This window comes from Amphiura filiformis, chromosome 10 (genome assembly GCF_039555335.1).
Source record: "Amphiura filiformis chromosome 10, Afil_fr2py, whole genome shotgun sequence".
In the NCBI taxonomy this organism is placed as follows: domain Eukaryota; kingdom Metazoa; phylum Echinodermata; class Ophiuroidea; order Amphilepidida; family Amphiuridae; genus Amphiura; species Amphiura filiformis.
This window is the reverse complement of record NC_092637.1, coordinates 7,861,647-7,881,233: the sequence shown is the minus strand read 5'-3', so window position 1 is coordinate 7,881,233 and position 19,587 is coordinate 7,861,647. Positions and strand designations below refer to the sequence as shown.

Below are 19,587 nucleotides of genomic sequence, written 5' to 3'. Positions count from 1 at the left end.
CATATAGGCAATTTGACCATTTCTACATTCTATCTTGTGCACATATAACACCTGGCAGCTATTGCAGATAAGACTTTCTTGCACTACAACCTCGATTTGTTGGTATCAAAGATATCAGACTAGAAGAGTATGAACCTCTAATCAGAGTTGTGACTACCCGCCACTAGCAGTTGCTGACAGGCACTCAATCAAAATAAGTTTCCGTAAGCTTCCCTCCGACCAGCACAACACATGTCCCAAACGGGCGTTTCCTTGTAAGTAAATTACCCGCCACCAAATTTAGGCTGGCCACAACCCTGCTCCTCAATGCTCATGTGTCACTCGTGCAGAGGAGAATAGTGTATCTTTTGGATTCTTCTTCTTGCGTGTGTCAAACTTTGATAAGGTGCATGGATGGCTGCTACCATCCTACCCCCTATGCCATGTATAACCATGATATTTCTTGATAATATTCATTGCAGGGTGGACCATACTATGACCTCCTACACAGTGTACTCGGTGCCTATGCCTGTTATCGGCCTGATGTTGGTTATGTACAAGGCATGTCATTCATAGCGGCCATATTTCTACTCTATTTGGATCCGTCAGACGCCTTTATATGTTTTGCCAACTTACTCAACAAGTCGTGCCAGTTAGCATTCTTTAGACTAGAACAGCCAGTGGTAAGTGGGGAGAATCTTTTTCAAGAAATTCCAGAGGAGCAATAAATGCTTTTACAGAGATGCAACTTTTAGGATTTATCCTGAAATTCGGATCTGGAGCCATGAATACAAAGCTGTGGTGTGGAGCATATCTCGTAGCCAATTACCTGGACAAGATCACATACGGCTCAGCAATTTCCAGGATTTAGACAAGTGCCTGTGTTACATCTCTACTTTTAGGGGAGCAGTATACTACTCTCCTGAATTTTATGTTAAGGTTCTTTAGGTTAGAACAGCCTGTGATAAGTTGGATGATTCTTCATTAAGAAATTTTACATGAGCAATAAAGTGTTACCTTATGTTCTTGTTAGGTTCTTCACATTAGAACAGCCAGTGGTAAGTGAGGAGATTCTTCATGACAAAGGGTAGAGTTAAAGAAATGACAACAGTTTCATTGACATTTCCAAGGATTTGATGTTTTGAGCTGTGCAAGAGCCATCACTCTCCTAAGAGCACTCCTAAACATCCTCTGGAGTTGTGTATAGCTCAAACATTTCCAGGGGAGCTGTAAATTTTATGTAAAGGTTATTTAGGTTAGAACAGCCAGTGGTAAGTGAGGAAATTCTTCATGACAAATGTTCAAATTAAAGAAATGACAACAGTTTCATTGACATTTCCTAGGTTTTGACTTTTGAGCTGTGCAAGAGCCATCACTCTCCTAAAAGCACTCCTAAACATCCTCAGGAGAGTGGTGGATAGCGCACCTGAGTGTTACATAAGTGAAAGTCTGCGATACTTTTTGTGCACATTTTTCTGATCAATGTCTCTTTGTTGCTTTGACCCACAGATGCAATCCTATTTCTCTACATATGAAGATTATTTCCAGGATAACTTGCCAACTCTATATGCACATTTTCAGGAGCAGGAACTGACCCCTGACCTCTATATCATCGAGTGGTAAGAGACTCTCATAAACTAAAGAGATACAGTCCCATCACTAGCAGGCAAGGTCACAGTTTACCGGTTAATGAAGGCCAACCGTTCCATGAAGTGGGCGAGTTGAAACTGTTATTGTATAATTAAATCTGGTCAACCAGAAAAACTCACTTTATGGCTTGATGGAAACACCGACATTGCAACTGCTACGCACATACTGCATATTTTTATATTCTTTCATGTAAACACATAGACACAAATCATATAATGTGAAGGCATGACAGGTTTGGGATGATTAGAGATGCATGATCAACCCTCATGAATATGCAAGAATTCTCAGCATACAAAGCACTGGGACTTTGCCTTTTGGTAAATGGTCTGTATATAAATTACAGATTCATGTAAATTCCTTACTTTTGTCATAAATACATGGCTTTCGGCTGAACCACTAGCAGGCTATGTTAACATATTTATGAAAATTTGAATTTTGATGATTTTTACCGTCATCCGGATGAGCAAATCACTGAATGGGCCTTTAACTTATGTTACCTAACACCTCCAAAATGAATAATTTCTTGGACATTATTTCTGCTTTATGTCAGGTTGTACACACTACACAGCAAATCACTACCTCTGGACGTGTCTTGTCGAGTCTGGGATGTCTTCTTCAGGGACGGAGAAGAGTTTTTATTTAGGACAGCTTTAGGTAAGGACAGGGCTACATAACATAATGGGCTATTCCAGTTGAAATCCATACACCCCCTATGGAAGACATGACCTTAATCTCCCATACAGGGGTGTAGATTTCAAATGGAGTCACTCTTTCGGGTGACCCATTTGTAATTTACACTCCCTATGTTGAAGCTTAAGGGATCTAAAATGAGCGTTTATTGCGTTTCGACAGTATTTTTGTGGGACATGAGAGCACCTCAGACCTGTCAATTGCATTCTGAATCTGAAGCATGTCTTTCTGATATCAAATAATTTTCATTTTTGAAAATCACAATATAATACAAATTTTATGACAAATTATAAAAATTTGATATTTTTCAAATTTTTGATATATAACAGTCCTCGAAGTTAATTATATAAATCTAATGATATATTCTTAAAGTGTATTTAGCAGGGAGGAAAAGCCGACTGTCAATTGAAAATTTTGACCTTTCATATTGAAGATATGGATTTTTTTCCCAAAAAGACCTTATTTTTTTTGGTGTTTTGGGAAAAAAATCCATATCTTCAATCTGAAAAAGGTCAAAATTTTCAATTGATCGTCGACTTTTCATCCCAACTACATACACTTTAAGTATCAATCATCAGATTTATAAAGTTTACTTCAAGTACTGTTAAATATCAAAAATATCAATTTTTAATGATTTGCCATAAAATGTGTATTAAATTGCGAATTTCAAAAATCAAAATTATTTGATATCAGAATGACATTCTTCGTATTCAGAATGCAATTCGATATGTCTGATGTGCTCTAATGTCCCACAATAAATACTGTCCAAACGTTCATACCCCAGCCCTTAAGGTCATGTCTTCCATAGCGGTGTATGGATTTCAACTGGAATAGTCCAGTTAGGGTGTTTGATCTGTGGTATCTTAATCGGTCCATGACTCAGTAATTGTTAATTGTTTGAAATGTTTTTGAAGAAAGTGGTAAATTTGTGTATTACTGTAAAAACTGTGATTGGGCTTATAACTGGGGAGGAACTAGTAAAAAAATCTTTCTGATTTGTATAACATTCATTTCATTTCATATTTTTTTCATATTTTATTTCCATAAAAATCAAAGACATTACATAAAAAATAATTAATAAACACGGTACATATGGAGGAAAAGGCTGGAAGACCAAAAAGGTCTGAAAGTTAGCCTTTCCCTGAAATCAAATGAAATTAACAAAATAAATCAACATCACATAACATAACCAAAAGACAAGGGAAGGGGGGGGGTGCTCACGGAAAAGATTAATTATATATAGAGATCAGTTTTGTTTTGAATTGATTGCGGAAATGTTTAACAGATTTTGAAGCTTTCAGATGTTTATCTAAAGAATTCCAAAGAATGGGACCTCTTGTACGTATGGCATGATCAGAAAAGACTTTCTTATTTTTGGTTAGATTTAGGTCATTTACATATCGTGTCTTGTAGTTATGTATGTCAGAACGTTTGGTAAAATAATTATCAAATGAACAGGGCAGCTCATTTATAGAGTGCCTGTACATGAATGTACCTAATTCCAGTGCATACATATCTTCAACTTTTAATATGTTATAATTAGCAAACACTGGCGCTGTGTGGTCTCTATAGTTAACGTTTGCCACCGTTCTAATAGCCCATTTTTGAATTTTTACAATTTTATTTAAGTAAGTTTTACATGTATTTCCCCATAAAAGTACTCCATAATTTAAATAAGGCAATATTAACGTACAATAAAGTGTAAATAAAATATGACTTGGAACAAAATGTTTCAATTTATTCATGACACCAACATTTCTTGAAATTGTTCTAGATCATAATCTATGTGACATTTCCAAGTGAGACATTCATCTATTAGTACACCAAGGAATTTAGTTTGATGCACTCTTTCTAAAGTCGTGTGATCTAGTGTGATTTGCAGGTCTTGATTCATCGATGTCATTTTGGGTGTGCCAAGTATCATGTAATTTGTTTTGGTAGCATTAATTGACAATTTATTAGCTTTAAACCAATTGCTTACTTCATTTAACTCTTCATTAACAAGGTTTGTCTGGCGGTCTACGTTTTTATGGGAGTATAAAATGGTGGTAAAAAAAAAAAAAAGGATGAATTCGAGTACTTTAGATGCATTAGTTATATCATTGACATAGAGTATAAATAGAAGTGGCCCCAGTATGGATCCATGCGGAACACCGCATATAATATCATGTGATTCTGATTCATAAGAATTATAATAAGCGTATTGTTTTCTGTTACTTAGATAATTTCTGAACCATTCTAACACAATACCACGAAAGCCATAGTGTTCTAATTTATGTAAGAGTATGTTATGATCGATTGTATCAAAGGCTTTTGATAAGTCCAAAAATATTCCAATAGTCGTTTCGTTTCTTTCAACTGCTGCAGTAACTTTGTCTACCATTTGCTCTATAGCCATAAATGTGGAATGTTTTGACCGAAAGCCAAATTGTTTGGGGTGAAGGATTCGCTTATTGTCAATGTAATCCGTACATCTGTTAAAACCAACCTTTCAAGAATTTTTGAAAAACACGGTAGGAGAGAAACTGGACGATAGTTTGAGAATGCCTCAGCATCATCTTTTTTGTATAATGGTATCACTTTTGCTATTTTTAATTTATCAGGAACAATCCCAGTAGATATAGACAAATTAAATATCATATTAAGAGGTTTAGCAATTTCTTTACACACTTTTTTAATGATTAGATTGCCAATATTGTCATGGCCTCCACCTTTGTTTATGTCGAATTTATCAATTATTTTTACAATATCGGATTCAACAATAGGCTTCATATACATACTACTGGTCTTGTTCTCACTGAGATAAGCGAAATATTGCTTTCCTGTGTTTTGGATACTTGATGCAAGCTTAGGGCCTACGTTTACGAAAAAGTCATTGAACTGATTTGATATTTCTATAGGATTGGTAATAGAACTGCCATCTTCAGCTTTAAATTTGCTCTGTGCAGATTGTTTCTTTCCTCGTCCAATAATATTATTAATTGTTTTCCATGTTTGCTTCATATTATTTTTAGCATGCTCAAATTTGGAAAAGAAGTATTTGCGTTTTGATTTTCGAATAAGCATTTGCAACTTATTTTTATATGTTTTGAATATTTGTTTTTTTTTGTCGTTTGGAGATTGAATGTATTGTTTATATAGCATATTCTTTTTATTAATACTTTTTAACAATCCCTTCGTAATCCATGGCGATATTGGTTCTTTTCTTCTATTACCAGTACATTTCTTTAACGGAATACATTCATCGTAAATCGTATTAAAGGTGTCAATGAATTTATTATAGTCATCATTTGCATCAATATTATCAAGAATTTCACCCCATTTAACGTTGGATAGTCTTGTTTTAAATTGAGCAATATTCTTACTATTGTGATTTCTTTTGTAAATTACGTCTTTCCCTTTACACGTTCGATTTTCTACTTGAGGTTGGTCGATAAAGTAGTTGGAAAGTGGTCGCTTATGTCAGTAACCATAATTGTTGATTTGATAATATTGTCATTATTTGTAAGGATATTATCAATAATTGTAACAGTTGATTCTGTGATTCTAGTTGGTTTATAAATAGTAGGCATTAATGAATAGGAGTAAAGAAGTTCAAGGTAATCATGGGTAGGTCTGTCGATGTCTACTTTAAGCAAATCGATGTTGAAATCGCCCATAATATAAATATCTTTTTTATCCGAAGTTAACTTCTTAACCTACACCTCATGTCCAATTGTACCAGTATAATTTCTATCATCTATGTCAATGTTTTAAGTATGGAATCTTATTTTCAACTTAAGGGGGTACTACACCCCTGTGGTAAATTTGTGACTATTTTTGCATTTTTCTCAAAAAACAATAACATACTGGTAACAAAAGTTATGTAAATTATGGGGGCAAGGAATCCAATTACTACACTGAAATTTCAGTGACTCAATACAAGCGGTTCAGTATATATGATAGGAAATGAGGTACATCCTAGCAGTACCTTATTTCTTATCATAAATAACGAACTGCTTGTCTTGGGTCACTGAAATTCCTGTGTAGTAAATTGATTCCTTGCCCCTATAATATACATAACTTTTGTTACCACTGTGTTATTAGTTTTTGAGAAAAATGCAAAATAGACACAAATTTATCGAGGGTGTAATTACTTAATGTTAGAGAAAAGCATTGATTTAATTTTTGAACTTGGCCAGCATCGTATAACTGCTGGGCTTCTAGCTGAGTGGGTGCCCCCTTGTTTCCAGAATGTTTTGAAACATAGGGGTAGGCATATAGCTGAAGGTGGGCTTGGTTGCGATATATATAACTTTTTAAGCTTTCATTAATATTTTTTTTCCATTACTATTTTTGCAGGTATTCTTCTCCTATATGAAGACATCCTACTCAACATGGATTTTATCCAATTAGCACAATTCTTAACCAAACTACCCGAAGACATAGACAATGAGAAACTGTTTAGATGCATCTCAGAAATCGATATGCATCAGAGAAAATTCAGCCACACCTTGGCCGGTCATCTAGCAGAGAACGCCTCACTTTCATCGTCTCCATGACGATGATGGATTCAACATGATATGTAAGGCATGTGAAATCTTTTGTGGATTTCTGGCTTTTTTTAATCAGAGCGTCAGATATTTTTACTGCCATTCATCAAACTTAATGTGATTTCTACCACTAGCGTTGGTGACACATGTATCCCAACTGGACACGAGACTAGAATACAACATGATTTGACGTCTTGTTGATTTGTGTGCATTTCATACAGCCAAGATTGTGTACCAATGGAGAGATAAAGTCTGGATATCTTGTATGCTGCCACATTTGGCTCTTCCAATTGAAATCCATACACCTCCTATGGAAGATGTGATCTTAAGCTCCCACACAGGGGGTGTAGGTTTCAAATGTAGTTACCCATTCAGGTAATCCCATTTGATAATCACACTCCCTGTGTGGAAGATTAAGGTCATGTCTTCCATGGGGGTGTATAGATTTCAACTGGAATAGCACATTGATTGCCTGTGTGCCAATTGTGTGTGTATATTTGACTGTTTTAATACATTGTCTTGACAAGCAGAACTATTCTTGTAGAATGGGATTATTAATTTTGAGATTCCTTCTGTATGTTGTGCTCCTGGAGCATAATATGTGTCCTCCCATCATAACAGCGATATTAATGTATGAGGTTTATTCCATAAACAGACATGCCAACTAGTACGGTTTCACCGTATTTTGTACGGTAAAACGTGATAAATACGGTAGTACGGTCACCCCCCAAAAAATACGGTATTCCAGAATTTTGACCAAAATAATAAAATGTTGTGTCTTAAAAAGATAAACAGCTGCAAGATTAGACTACCGACTGAATTACTGGTATCATTTGACCACTTTCTTGGTCTGTTAAAGTGCCCGTTAAAGTGGTTGCCTACATCGTTTTTCTCTCGACTTTCGGTGATGCATGCACATTAAAAAATTATTATTTAATAGGCCTACAAGATGCTTTCCGAAATAATTTTCTTCCGACTTGCAGATTTTTCATGCACATTAATGTTTTTTATTATCCACCTAATGGTATGTCTTCTGAAGGTATTTAGTTAACTATTTAGCTCTTTTGGTGCAAAAGAATAAGCATAAAAGAAGGTTTCCGACCTCCTTTTACTTCCGACTTTCGCACCATGCATGCACATTAAAGAAATATTTAATAGGCCTACAAGATGCTTTCCGAAATAATTTTCTTCCCAATTGCAGATTTTTCATGCACATTAATGTTTTTTATTAACCACCTAATGCTATGTCTGCTGAAGGTATTTAGTTAACTATTTAGCTCTATTGGTGCAAAAGAATAGGCATAAAAGAAGGTTTCCAACTTCCTTTTACTTCCGACTTTCGCACCATGCATGCACATTAAAGAAATATTTAATAGGCCTACAAGTTGGTTTCCGAAATAATTTTCTTCTGACTTGCAGATTTTTCATGCACATTAATATTTTTTATTAACCACCTAATGCTATGTCTTCTGAAGGTATTTAGTTAACTATTTAGCTCTATTGGTGCAAAAGAATAAACCTACAAGAAGGTTTCGGACCTCCTTTTACTTCCGACTTTCGCACCATGCATGCACATTAAAGAAATATTTAATAGGCCTACAAGATGGTTTCCGAAATAATTTTCTTCTGACTTGCAGATTTTTCATGCACATTAATATTTTTTATTAACCACCTAATACTATGTCTTCTGAAGGTATTTAGTTAACTATTTAGCTCTATTGGTGCAAAAGAATAAACCTACAAGAAGGTTTCGGACCTCCTTTTACTTCCGACTTTCGCACCATGCATGCACATTAAAGAAATATGTATAGGCCTACAAGATGATTTCCCACTTTGTTTATTCAGATGATGATGATCAATGATTTTCTGACTTGAAAGTTTTAACAAAGTATGCTTCTAACAACATTAGAAGTATTGTTTGGTCTACATACTTTATCCAATTTTGTGAGGTCAAAGGTCACATACAAGGTCAAAGGTCGACTGAGGTCACCAAATCTTTTAAAAATTAATTTTCAACTGTGCATCATATATCCGGAATTCAGCTTGATCAGTTATGTAATTAAGGAAATATGACAACTTTAAGATGGCCTCTTTCCATGTAAAGTATAGCAAAGTAGCACTTTCAATGAGTGATAACTCGTAAAGGAAGCATCTTTCTGTATTGATTTATTACTTTGATGGAATGGTTCTTTGGTATTGCCAAATGTGACATGATCAAGGGGAATGAGTCACATGTTGACCCTGGTCGAAAATGAGTTTTAAATATCTTTCTAATGAGGACATTTGGAGCTTTCAAAAACTGAAAACCCTATGTTGATACAACTTTTCTTTGTGAAGTTAAGCCAATTTATCAATCACTGAAAACATAATAAAACAAAAGAATTTTAACACTTTCTTTGCCAATATCTCAAAATCAACATTAGCGACATCCGACTCATTTCCCTTGATCGTGTCACAAATTTGATTGCAAATTTGTAAAGTGTGTTCTACTTTTGGAGTTTCTGGGGTTGGCAGGTATGCAAAAGGTACATATTTAAAAAATACGGTTTTAGGGTGCAAAATACGGATTTTTGTTCTTCTGAGTACGGAAATCTGGATTTCAAAGTTGGCATGTCTGCATAAATGTATTGATTAAGTATTACAAAAGATTGTCGTTCTGCCAGTTGGTATTGCACAGTATACTGGTTTAGACAATGGTCTCGTAATCGGTAGGTTGAGGGTAGACCGACGCCCTCAGTCGTCAACGCTCTTGGTAAGCGACTGAGGAACTTCCAGGCAAATCGACTGCTAAGTGCCAGAAGTGGGTAAGTGCAAATAGCTGCCCTGTGAATATTTGCTAATTTACATACAGTCTGTTGGACTTGCCAGCAGGTTAATTTAGATGTATGATTCTATTGCATCCAACTGAACCTATTGACCATGCTGTGTTTTTAGACCATTCAGCATGGCATCCTGTCACAACTTCGTGGTAGGACATGTGTGCATCATAGTTGCTCTTCAACACTTTTTGAATGCTCTATGGAGATGGATATTTTTGAATAGCTGCCCTATGATGTAGTCAAGTAGTTGTGCTCCAGGAGTACTCCATGTTGAAGGTGTCTCAAATATGCAGTACAGTGATTATCAGTTTGGTGACATGCATGAAGGCAAAAATGGGAATGATGAACATGGATGGAGTACAAGTCAGCCAGAGTTTCTTCAATCAATATGCAGAATTTGGAAACTATTTGCATGTTACTGATTGTGACAACAGTGGATTGAATAGACTTGTGAAATGAAATTTCTTGACTTTTATTCTAACCCTGATGCCTGATGTGTTACTCTAGAACTATTCCAGATGAAATCCATATGTGACACGATCAAGGGGAATGAGTCGGATGTCGCTAACATTGATTTTGAGATATTGGCAAAGAAAGTGCTAAAATTCTTTTGTTTTCTACTGTTTTCAGCGATTGATAAAGTGACATAACTTCGCAAAGAAAAGTCGTATCAACTTGGGGTTTTCAGTTTCTGAAAGCTCTAAATATCCTCTTTAGAATCATATGTAAAACTCATTTTCGACCAGGGTCGACATGTGACTCATTCCCCTTGATCATGTCACATACCGTAAAACCCCGTCTACAAGCATACAGAGTGCTTCTGATAAAAGCTAAATTAATCCAGACGCCATTATGGAGTTTGAGCAGATAAATTATAAATCCAAGCACATACAAACAAGTATTATTGTAAGACCAATTTATTGTATTGGCATATTTACGCATGTATCGTAATACTTTGAACTTCATCAAAAACACTATATGCTTGTAGACGGGGTTTTACGGTATACCCTCTATGAAAGACTTGACCTTAATCTCCTATACAGGGAGTGTAGGTTGCTGGAATGGGTGACTCTATTTGAAATGACCCTGTGTGAAAGATTAAGGTCATGTCTATTTAACCTGGGGGTGTATGGATTTCAACTGGAATAGCCCATTGCTATGAAGAACAGATAATGACATGCATTATAACCCTGTTCTATAGGCCTGAGCGACCTGATATTTTGAAAATTATCAAAACCATTTTCCTGTACAAGTGAATACTGACCCAAATTTTGCTCATTTCAGGAAGCATATTTCCTTCAAAGATAACGATGTGGTATGTTGTATACTTGTAGGACTTCATTTTGACTTTGAAATTGGACTGATGCAAAAGCACCAGTTACATGTCGATAGTTTGAAGCCCAGGGGTTTGAAGGGTCATTAGTCTGAAAAGCCAATAACTTATAAACCCCAGCCTAGCCCTAGACTTCATTATAACCCTAACCTATAACCTAAGCTCTAATCATAACCCCCAAAGATAACCCTAATCCAAAACCTAACCATGACTATAATCCTAACCTAACCCTATACCTAACCCTAATGCTAATCCTAACCTAATATGGCCCTAAACCCTAACGTATAATCCTTTAAAGCACATGCTTTTCAAGTAAAAAGGTAGTACCTACTAAGTAATCACTAATACTGTTTTTACCTCACTTGCCTCACCCCACTGAGGTAAAATGGAGCTGCAAGGCAAAAAAAGAGAGGGTTGGTCAGTTGGATATTATTTGGTTTTGCGTTTTTTTTTAAATTTCAAACGTGTTTACATAGGCCTAACTAGCTTAATATTAAAAGCCTACATACGTGATATGGAATATTTCTCTACTGCACTACTTCGTGCTTTAAAACAGTTTACATGTGTCAAGAAACTGTTCAAAAACTTTTCAGGATGTCAAGAAACTGTTTAAAAAACTTCCCAGGATGTCAAAAATTCTGAAAGAAAATGAAACTGGAATTTCCAAAATTAGGGTCGGTATTCTTTTGTAAAGAAGAAACTTTTTTTCCTGATTTCCAAGATAATATGGACAAGCTAAAAATATATAATATTTGTTTGCCTATGTAACTGGAAGTGCATGGATTGCTACCTTGCTGAAGGGAGATTACTTGGGCTATTCCAGGTGAAATCCATACACCCCATGGGGAATGTGAGTTTCAAATGGAGCCACCCATTCAGTGTTGTCTGCTCCAAAATGGGCTATTCCAGTTGAAATACATACACCCCATATGGAAGACATAACCTTAATCTTCTACACAGGGAGTGTGAATTTCAAATGGAGCCACCCATTCAGTGTTGTCTGCTCCAAAATGGGTTATTCCAGTTGAAATACATACACCCCATATGGAAGACATGACTTTAATCTCCCATACAGGAGGTATAGATTTGAAATGGAGTCACCCATTCAGGTAACCCAATTTGAAATTCACACTCCCTGTGTAGGAGATTACGGTCATGTCTAACAGGAGTTAAATAGGAATTTCATCTGGAATAGCTCATAGTCAGAAAGTGTGCTGAGACCATTCAGGTGATAGTGCACTATAAATTGCCAATATTTTCTTTTTTAATCTTTTAATGCTTTTCAATTTTAGTTAATCCTGTATTAACCATTCCATGTTTACTTGTTAATTCTGATGCTTTATTTTAACCCCATGAGAACTACCTGCCGATTGGCCAAAAAGAAGTTTTCATTATCAATTGGACCAATCAGCAACAGTGTTAGAATAATTTCACACCATGGGGTTGAACTATTTTGCAAAGCTCCATTCTGATTGGTGATTAAAATGAAGATATCATGTAATTGACCAATCAGAGGCATGTTAGATCGGCAGGTAGTGCTCAGGGGATTAACATTATGTTTATAAAATGTGAAAAAATATATATTATCATCTCATAATATACTTTTGTATTTTGGCTCCAATTATAATTTTTTTTTGTATATGTTGGGATAATGCAATATACTTATGTTAATAGTAAATACATGTATGTACCCATTATTTTTTGTATTAATAGTAACTGGTCAAAAAATGAAAATGAAAATGATATTAGCTGGAGTATATCCCTTTGTGGAAACAAAGCTAAATCTTCCCCAGGGGGAGTGTGAAATTCAAATGGATTATTCCAATCACTTTGGTATAAACATCTTAAGTGATCTCAATGTGTACGTCTTTGCTGGCAAATGAGGATACACACTCTAAACTGCTGCAAAAGACCTCAAATGCATTCTAAATGCATTTGAGCGATATATGCTCAAAACCGCGGACCATACATGTGAAAACTACAGTTCGCAGTTGATAGCTAAAATTCCATTTCGTATCATACACGAAAAAAATCCGCCATTTTAGTCCACGGTTAGGCGATGAAAACACCACACTCACATCCGCGTTTAGATAGCAATATACAGTGTCCGCGGTTGCCGGCACACTGGGGTGTGTGTATGTGTGTACATTTGAGAAAAGTTTGCCATGAAATAATATATCAAGTAATTTAAATGCTCCTTTGTAATGTGTATTTTCATTGGACTATTACATTTAAAATCCATACACCCCCTATGGAAGTCATAACCTTAATCTTCCACACAGGGAATGTGAATTTCAAATGGAGTCAACCATTCAGGTAACCCTATTTGAAATTCACACTCCTTGTGTGGACGATAAGGGTCATGTCTTCCATAGTGGGTGTATGGATTTCAACTGGAATAGCCCTTTATAAGTTCCTGTAATATATAAATATAGGTTTCCTTCTATTACATTGTTATATAATATTTATTTTCTTTATAGAAATTTGTTCATATTTTAATTTGGGAGTCTTTGCATAAAAAATGAAATATTAAGAATTTTACTTGGTTTTTTTTATCTGAAATTAATTTTTTTTAATTAAAAAATAAGGTGTGATTTATTAACAAAAAAACTAAAAGCCTGTGATTATTAAGGGATCTAGAATGAGCGTTTATTGCGTTTCGACAGTATTTTTGTGGGACATGAGAGCACCAGTCCTCAGACCTATCGAATTGCATTCTGAATACGAAGCATGTCTTTCTGATATCAAATAATTTTCATTTTTTGACAATCACAATATAATACAAATTTTATGACAAATTATAAAATTTGATATTTTTCAAATTTTTGATATATAACAGTCCTCGAAGTAAATTATATAAATCTAATGATATATTCTTAAAGTGTATGTAGCTGGGAGGAAAAGCCGACGGTCAATTGAAAATTTTGACATTTCATATTGAAGATATGGATTTTTTTCCCAAAAGACCTAATTTTTTTGGTGTTTTGGAAAAAAATCCAGATCTTCAATACGAAAGGTCAAAATTTTCAATTGATCGTCGGCTTTTCATCCCACCTACATACTCTTTAAGTATAAATCATCAGATTTTTAAAGTTTACTTCTAGTACTGTTAAATATCAAAAAATATTGATTTTTAATGATTTGCCATAAAATGTGTATTAAATTGCGAATTTCAAAAATCTAAATTATTTGATATCAGAAGGACATTCTTCGTATTCAGAATGCAATTCGATATGTCTGATGTGCTCTAATGTCCCACAATAAATACTGTCCAAACGTTCATACCCCATCCTTAACTTATTCAGAGTCTATCACAAAGCTGACATGGGCATTTATAAGATCAAGTGCTTGATTTTGACCAGAAAATCGCATCACAATTTTCCCATATTCCTGTTTTAGGAAAATGAAATTAATTTCTGTTACAATTATTTACCTGTAACCAGTTTGTTTATAATGTATCAAATTTAAAAAGTATTTTTAGTTTCGCCATAACACCAAGCTCATTATAAAAGCCTGTCTAAACGAAAAAAATTTAAAAAGATACATTCCATTTTGTAGATTTTTGATTTCTGACAAGCTTTGAGCAAATTAAATAAATTAGTTCTGGTAACAGAAGAAATGAACTACTCACTGGATATATTTCAATTCCAGGCAGGAACCTGCAATGACTGTAATTAGTGTTTCTAGATGTCAGCAGACCCAAGTGGCTGTGATGATGTCACCACTTTTGTAGGTTGCCTGAAATGTTCTGGTCATAGATTCTGACCAATTTGTATGTCCCCTCATCCTTGTTCATAGTGTTTTTGCCCCTGCTCCTGATCCAAATGGTTTCTTTTAGCCAATGTGTGGTTTTGTCTGCACTATGTACAGTCAATGCAGAGTGAACAAGGTTCCCAGGCCTGTGAAATCTCCGCTACAGAGCGGAAATCCGCTTTTTTCATTTTTCCGACCGATTTCAATTTCAGCTTTTTTAAAACCTCAAAAATCAAAATAGTGTCTGTGCACTTCTGATAGCATTACGTGTTGCAATAAAACAACTGGAAATAAGATTAACGATGTTTGAAAGGTCATGAATCCAGGTCATGAAACGCAGGTCATAACATCATTGCGATATTCTTTGATTCCTCGTCCATACTCATTGTGTAATACGTTTGTTCTGGAACTGCGCCCATCGGATGATGTTAAAAATGGCGCCGTGGTCGCTGTGGGGAAATACAAAATTATGTGATTGTTCGTAAGTGATTTACAATCCAAACCATCCATCGGAAGTTTCACATTGGATTTCATAAAAATCATATGGAATTAAGAGAAGATACATCATGGCTACCATAAAATGTAATTTTGTCGGCGACACTCACATTTAGGCCATGAAATGGAAGCTTATAATCTTCAATTTTTTGCTTTTGAAATACTGCATGAATAGCATCGAATTTGTACTTTAGTTTGGTAGGTAAATTTTCCGATTTTTTTCGAAACCCACTGGTTGGTAAATTTTCCGCTTTTTTTTTTTTTTTAAGCCATTTCACACCCCTGGGTTCCTGATTAGAATTGAAATAGGCTATATCAAGCGTATACTTCATTTCTTTTGGACCTGTTACCAGAACTTATTTAATTTGACTTTGAACGATCCTGATGAATCTTATCAATAAAGCTGTGAGACAGTTTATATTTTAGATATGGCCGATGATAAATAATTAGTCAATTGGGCTATTGCATTTGAATCTGCCATACCGCTGTGGAATATTTAAGAAAGTCCTTCACAGAGGGGGTATGTTTTTCAAATGGAATTATAGCTTTACTCATAACTGGAGTAAGTATTTCAAATGGAAGTTACCCAATTGTTGATTCTATTTGAAATCCATACTCCCTCTGTGGAAGACTTTAGCTAAATCTACCACAGGGGGAGTGTGGATTTCAACTGGATTAGCCATTGTATACTAAGCAACAAATGATAAAATAGAAACAGAAGAAGAATAAAATGTATCAGTCAAATTTGTGTGATTTTGGAATGAACCTCCTATGCTGCAGGAATACTTTAAAATTAATAAGCTATCAACTAAGTAATCAGAAGTAAGGCAAAAAAAAAAGGTTTGTCTCAAAGCTTTGCGTATGCGTTTGTAAAATCGACGATTTTACAAAAAAAATGCGGAAATTTTTTTATTTCAAACAAATTTTTTTTTTTTTAGTTTTTTCCATAAAAAAATCGGCGAAAATCAGACTTTTTTCTCAAAATACCATGAAAAAAGTCGGGGATAAAAAAAAAAAAAATCGCATTTCGCATTTGTTTTAAATTTCTCGTGAGCTTTGAGACAAACCTTTTTTTTTGCCTAATGTTAAAATTGTATTGTTTCGTACATTACGAACAAAATTTAAATGTTTCACAAGGAACAACTGTCAATTAATTGATATTTCAGAAATAATAAGGATTGACCCAGCATCGATGTTCAACAGAAAGAATGACTTTCGCTCTATTTTGTAACAAAAAGATACCATTCGATGTGATTAGCCATATTAGTCTAAATTGCAATCGGGCATTATCGTTGTCTTTCGATATCGGCGTCTGACCAAGTAATTCTCTTAGAAACAGGTGGCATTAACTAAACTTTACAACGCTTCATAAGTTTCAAAATCAATCGTAACTTACAACGCATCGTAAAATCCATTTCACTAAAATTATTTCAGATTGGTACCCTTCGTATGTAATAAGTATTTACTACAGGGACCCTTTGTAAAGTTACATCTAGTAAAAGGGTATTCCTAACTTAGGAACGGTTACTTGAGTTAAGAAGGGTTAAAAGTTTAGTGAAATAAACCCCTGTGGATGATAGTCTGGGGCCTTACGTCATTTTGTGAGAAGTTCATGTTTATTTTGTTTTTTGAACTGAAATCCAATCTACATGGACTACTGAATCAAATGAACCATGCAGGCAATTTTCTGATGAGGTTAAGGAAGTCAAAGATCAGGCTTGATCGGACCATTTTTATTTATTTTTTTTTTAACTAGGCTGCCATCTTGGATTTTACCCCCCTTAACCCTATCGGAACAAATGGCAGCATTGTTCATTTTATTCATTGGTCCATGTAGATTAGATTTCAGTACAAAAACCCAAATAAACATGATAGTTCTTCGGGAGGCGTTGTTGTGACATAAACAGGGTTCGAATTCGTTTAAAAATTTTGCGTAGCAATTTTTGGCTAATTCATCATAATCAGGATACTTCTATATACTAAAGCACTGTAAAAATTGCTATACAAATGCAAAATTGAGTAGCAGTTGCTTCAAAATAAGGAGCAAACTGCTATGCGATACAGCCGAATTCGAACCCTGGACATATAAAAGCCCTGGACTAATGACACTGATTTTGGCAGACGACCTAACGTTACAGCATAGCCATTGCGATATATGTAAACAAACTACCTTGTTGTACAGAAGCCCAACAATGCATTATAATGAAAATTTGGCGTAATTTTAGTGATACATTTCAACAGTTTTGTTACAGTTTTTGATAGAATACAGAGTGTGTCATATAAATGTGTGTAAATTGCCAATTATATACAGATGCGTTTTGATAAAAGAAATCTTTTAAAAATTATCATGAGATATAAATATTATGTAAACTTTTATGTGTTTTTGTAAGCATTTGATTCATTTAGCAACATCAATGGGCTATTCCAGTTGATATCCATACACCCCCTATGAAAGACATGACCTTAATCTCCTACACAGGGAGTGTGAATTTCAAATGGGGTTACCTGAATGTGTGACTCCATTTGAAATCCACACCCCCTGTGTTGAAGATTAAGGTCATGTCTTCCATAGGGGGTGTATGGATTTCAAGTGGAATAGACCATTAGGTGTACATCATGAATGATTGATTTTAATTGTGTATTTCTGTAAGTTTCTGAAACAGTAGCTACCTGTTGAAGCACAAGAAATAGAAAATGTATTTATTTTTTACTACATGCTACTACTTGGTGTTCCGTATGGGGGATGTTTCCTTGCTATATTACTTATTAGTGGAACCAATGTTTTCGTTATCCTCACTACAAATTACAGAATTAGAGTTGATGTCATACTCATTTTATTTTTGTGGCCCTGTGGTCTCCACCAGTAGTCTTAAGGGCATAATGGGAACCAAGTTTCAAAATTTATCAAATTGATTCTACCCTGTTGTAACATAATGTTAAGGATAGGGAGAATCGATGCGCAAAATACGCTGAAATTTGCACATTTCGGGTGTAATCGCGCATTATAGGTCCAACCGCGAATTTTAAGATTATTCCAAAACAACCATTTTTCAAGTACTCATTTTCCAAAAAAGTTTTCACTAAAATCAAAGAATTCAAATGATATGCAACACAATCCATGTTAAAAAAAGTATAGATAATAGACCATCGCAAAAACTTGCAAGAAAATATAGAAGAAAAACACTTTTTTGGGAGAAAAATCACAAATTTTGGAAAAAAAATGTGCAAATTGTGCAAAACATGAATTTTCAAAAACAAGCTTATGCATTTTGCTCTCAAAATTGCACATTTTCCCTATGCTTACAAATATATTTCTTAAATTCTTCCTCACATCAGAAGGATTACAACTGTCAATTATTATGTTTGTTTGTTTAAACGGTAGATCCATGCGGAGACACACTTTGGTCCTGTTGGGACCAGGCTCAAGCAAAATGCCTAAGCCAGTAAAAAGTCTGTAAGTTGAACTAGGATGCATAGTTCCCAGGTTATAAGTCAAGAAAATCAAATAAGACTATTCCAGTTGAAATCCATACACCCCCTATGAAAAACATGACCTTTATCTATCACGCAGTGTGAATTTCAAATGGGTTATCTAAGTAGACTCCATCTGAAATCTACACTCCCTGTGTGGGAGATTAAGGTCATGTCTGCCATAGAGGGTGTAAGGATTTCAACTAGAATAGCCCAGTGCCAACAACCTGTTGCACAGAGGGAATAATTTGAGGTATATTAAAACTGGGTAGGATCATTTTGAACTCTGACCCCAGAATATGTCATTTGACCTATGGTGGAGACTATGAGGGCCATTGAAAAAATGGCACCAACTCTTGCGAGGATTAAAAAAACAACATTGGTTCCACTAATATAGCAAGAAAAATTGTGAAATTGCATCTTACTACATAACACCATATACTATTTGATGGAATGATCATTGGTGATAATCATCTGAAATTTACATGTTGTAACATTCATTTATATTACGCTAGGTTAATTTAATGTTTATTCCAGATTTTTAGTTGAGTCACTGATGTCGTTGGAGTCGCGAGTTGAGTCACATGGCCTCAAGTCTCTTGATGTCTTGAGTCATCTTTGCTAATGAGTTGAGTCACTGATGTCGTTGGAGTCGCGAGTTGAGTCGCATGGCCTCAAGTCTCTTGATGTCTTGAGTCATCTTTGCTAATGAGTTGAGTCATCTGGCCTCAGTTGAGTTGTCTGGCCTCAGTTGAGTCATCTGGCCTCAGTTGAGTTGTCTGGGCTTATGAGTTAATTCATCTAGACTCAAATCTTGATTTGATGTCTTAGTCGAGTGAGTTGAGTTAGCTGAGCTCATGAGTAA

The 19,587-nt window shown here is 35.1% G+C and overlaps 1 protein-coding gene and 1 long non-coding RNA gene across 3 annotated transcripts in view; one reads left to right on the top strand and one right to left on the bottom strand.

Moving 5' to 3' along the window:
* LOC140162454 (TBC1 domain family member 12-like) overlaps positions 1 to 7,263 on the top strand; it is a 62,193-nt gene extending 54,930 nt beyond the window's left edge. The window contains exons 9-12 of one of the 2 annotated variants that reach the window (XM_072185692.1): positions 462 to 662; positions 1,489 to 1,598; positions 2,180 to 2,283; positions 6,661 to 7,263. In XM_072185692.1, coding sequence (XP_072041793.1) covers positions 462 to 662; positions 1,489 to 1,598; positions 2,180 to 2,283; positions 6,661 to 6,860 — 615 coding nt within the window. In that variant the 3' untranslated portion in view covers positions 6,861 to 7,263. The remainder of the gene's footprint in view (positions 1 to 461; positions 663 to 1,488; positions 1,599 to 2,179; positions 2,284 to 6,660) is intronic. The other variant, XM_072185693.1, reaches the window with a different exon arrangement.
* Positions 7,264 to 19,349: 12,086 nt separating this feature from the next.
* LOC140162453 (uncharacterized) lies at positions 19,350 to 19,587 on the bottom strand. Its single transcript, XR_011860291.1, has 2 exons — positions 19,488 to 19,587; positions 19,350 to 19,449 (listed from the first exon to the last, which is right to left on the bottom strand). It is a non-coding gene; the product is annotated as an uncharacterized lncRNA (long non-coding RNA).